This window comes from Arachis ipaensis, chromosome B8 (assembly GCF_059453495.1).
Source record: "Arachis ipaensis isolate K30076 ecotype BB chromosome B8, ASM5945349v1, whole genome shotgun sequence".
In the NCBI taxonomy this organism is placed as follows: Eukaryota; Viridiplantae; Streptophyta; class Magnoliopsida; order Fabales; family Fabaceae; genus Arachis; species Arachis ipaensis.
The window spans coordinates 128,241,323-128,244,769 of record NC_142443.1 but is presented as its reverse complement, the minus strand read 5'-3'; the positions used below and the strand labels follow the sequence as shown (position 1 = coordinate 128,244,769).

The 3,447-nt window shown below is 29.1% G+C and overlaps 1 protein-coding gene across 1 annotated transcript; it reads left to right on the top strand.

The window, feature by feature from the left end:
- Positions 1–2,567: 2,567 nt before the first annotated feature.
- Positions 2,568–3,212, top strand: LOC107614167 (uncharacterized). The gene has a single exon (XM_016316395.3). The coding sequence runs from the start codon at positions 2,647–2,649 to the stop codon at positions 3,070–3,072; it is 426 nt and encodes a 141-aa protein (XP_016171881.1). The 5' UTR covers positions 2,568–2,646; the 3' UTR covers positions 3,073–3,212.
- Positions 3,213–3,447: the final 235 nt, after the last annotated feature.

Genomic DNA, 3,447 nt, shown 5'->3' with positions numbered 1-3,447 from the left:
GTATAACTTAACATTAAATAAATTTTCGGAAAATTCACTTTTATTGGATTCCACTCTTCCAAAAAATTGAATGAGATCAAATTTAATTTGGATGTGAAAATTAAACTACTCCTTAGCTTTTAGAAGAAAGTTAATTAAATCTAGCTATAACTTTAACCTAAATATATGGCAAGAATATACGTACTACTTTTTGTTTACTAATTCAACATAACGTTGCCAATAGTTATCATTTCGATAGTTTTATACTTTTATTAGCAATTAATTACTGTATGTAGTAAACAATACTACTTAACTTTCTTCAATAATAATGGTACTTATTGAAGTAGTTGATGTTTACGTTGGGGCATGACATTATGAACTCACCGGCTAATAATTATAAATAAAATAAATAATAATAATCTTAAAAAATTTTTTTTTTAATAATTTAAAAAATTTATTTATTTTCCACAATAAATAATTTCATCTTTATTTTTTGAAATACGCTTTTTTTAAGTTGGAGCAAGTTTGTTCAGTGCATGGACAAATTTGCTGATTTTTATGAAATTTGCCCACTACATCGGCGAACTATATGAAGTTCGTCTTTCCCAGCGGTAAACTTGTTTCGAAGCGTAACATAAATTTCTATGCACCAAATTTCTTTTTTTCACGTCTACATATACCTTTCTTCTTTTATACTTTTCATTACTATCCTTCGTATAATGTCTGAAATACAATTATTATCAATCTATTATAATTATGAAATTGTGTTTGATCAAGATGGATCTTTTGTGTTTAGTTTTGCACAATCGACTTTTGTATACTTGCCGAATAAAGTAAGAGATGTGATGACGTTAAAAATTTTATAGTACATGTGATTGGTCAACAACACATGAAAATGATCAAAAAAATCTATTACATATATTTGATAGAAGTGAACGACGTTTTAATATACAAAAGGTCTTTTAACAAATTTAGTCACGTCAAAAATTCGTGTTACTATTAGAGTTCGAACCTCGAACTATTAGAACATAAAAGATCTTGCAACCAACAGGCTAAGATGCTCTTTAATATTATAGATGTCTTTTTATAAATATATTATAACTTATTAGATATATCCTAATTAATAAATTTATTTTCTTAACTCTTTTAGTCATATAAAATTTAAAATCTTCTTATCCTTTTGTCTTTTTATTCTAACGAGTAGTTTTTATATTTAATTTAATTGAATTTTTATTTTATATTTATTCACTTAAATTAATTATTTTTTAATTTTACATAATTATTAAAAAATATTAAATGTTGTTAAATATCTCTAAATTAAAAAATTCATTCGACATAACAACATATTTAACTTTCTTGTTAACACTTATCACATACCAGAGAAATGCTGAGACTTAACAACATATTTAACTTTCTTGTTAACACTTATCACATACCAGATAAATACTGATGTTGTTCAGAATCTATCTCCAAGATCAAAGTCTAATCTCCGCAGTGTTATTGCGCGGCTCGTAACCCACCCACTTATCATACATTGTAGGATTAAAATTCACACAACAATAAATACTTATTTACACTAACTTACATAAAATAAAAAATACACTTCCTAAATACATGATATACCTCTCCATCAACGAAATTTTCGCTGTTCAAAACTAGAGGGTAGACAACTGAGGATGCGATGATATGTCCATGATAGAAGTAACCCTCCGCATCCATTCAAATTTCGCTGCCTAAAGTCCATAGCACGACACATCTAGTAGTACAATCATGCAAGAATGGTTAAATCTCAAGGCAACCGGCTACAAAAATTTTTAAATAGTAACCCTGAATAATTATTCCTATATTTTTAAGTAAATATCTAAAAATAATTATCCTTATATTTTTTTAATAATTAATTCTAAATTATTATCTTTATATTTTTAAATAAATTATTTTAAATAATAAACTTCACATTTTTAATTATTAAGTCTATATAATTATAAGTTTAATATTATCTAATGCTAACTAATTATATAAAAAATTCTATTCTAAACTAATTATATAAAAATAATATAATTTAAAAATAAAAAAATAGGTTAGATGACTTACTTAAAATTTAACCTACGGAAAAAATCTTGAGAAAAGAGGGTAAGAGTGAAAAAGAGAGAAAGAGTAAAAATGAGGAAGAGTTTGCTGCGGGTGAAAAGTGAAAAAATAGAGAGATCACTTAGCAATTTTATACTCAACATACATGAAATTCGTCATGCCCCCTGGACGAACTCTGTATTTTTGCATGAAGTTCGCTGATGTGATGCAGTGGGTGAGAATTCGTCGATGTAACGAACAAATTTGCTCTAACTTAAAAAAAAAAAAAAACATATTTTAAAAAATAAAAATAAAAATATTTATATTGAAAAATAAATAATTGAAAAATAAATAATTTTTTTAATTTATTTCTGAAAATTTTCCAATCTTTCGGCCATGCAAGTTTACTTGATATTTATCAATTATTATAAGTGTACGTATTGCATTAACGGCATGTATTGGTAGTAGTCTAGTAGATCTGTCCGTTTCTTTTTCCCCTCTATAAATAGCTGCTTGCCAAGCTTTAATTTATTTCTAACTAGAAGCAAAAATCAAAGCAAGTGCTTTGGGGAATATCTATTTGTTGAAAGATAAGATAAGATGGGGAAAGCACATAAGAATGTGGGTGCAGTTGTAATGATATTTGTTTTGGTGATAGGGATAGCAGAATGTCGAAACTTGAAAGAAGACGAAGTAGTCTCTGGAGTTGGAGCAAGTGGGAATGAAGGTGGAGCAGTTGGAAGAAACTATGTTATCGTATCAGAACCTGCAAGCGGTGGTTTTATCGTATCAGAACCTGCAAGCGGGTTAGGATCTGGAGTTGGAGCAGTTGGAAGAAATTTTGTTGTCGTATCAGAACCTGCAAGCGGGTTAGGAGCTGGAGTTGGAGCAGTTGGAACAAATTTTGTTGTCGTATCAGAACCTGCAAGCGGGTTAGGATTCAGCAGTGCTGCCAGTGGAGCTGCAGTTGGTGCAGGTGTGGGTCAAGGATTTACCGGTGCCACTGCTGCTGGTGGTGGTCTTTGAATTCATCTATTATGATGCTGCGTGCAGTGTAATGCTTTTTCTTTTCTTTTTAATAATGTACCATTCACTGTAATGCACTAATATAGTGCCTTTTCATGGAACCCAATACGTAATACAAAATAAACAATTATGTCATCAAACCTAAGCCTTCATCTCTCATGATTTCCTTCTTTGATTTTTTAACTACATATTCTCATGCCCATTGTAGCAGTAGTTCATAAAGCTCAAGAGAGGTGAACCATAATTTCAAATGTTCCTCTGGTTTTAGCTATTGATCTCAATCATCATGTACATATTTTATGATTGAGATTAGTGACTAAAATCAATTTCATAATTGAAATTAATAACCAAAAACATTGAAACACATAGAACTAC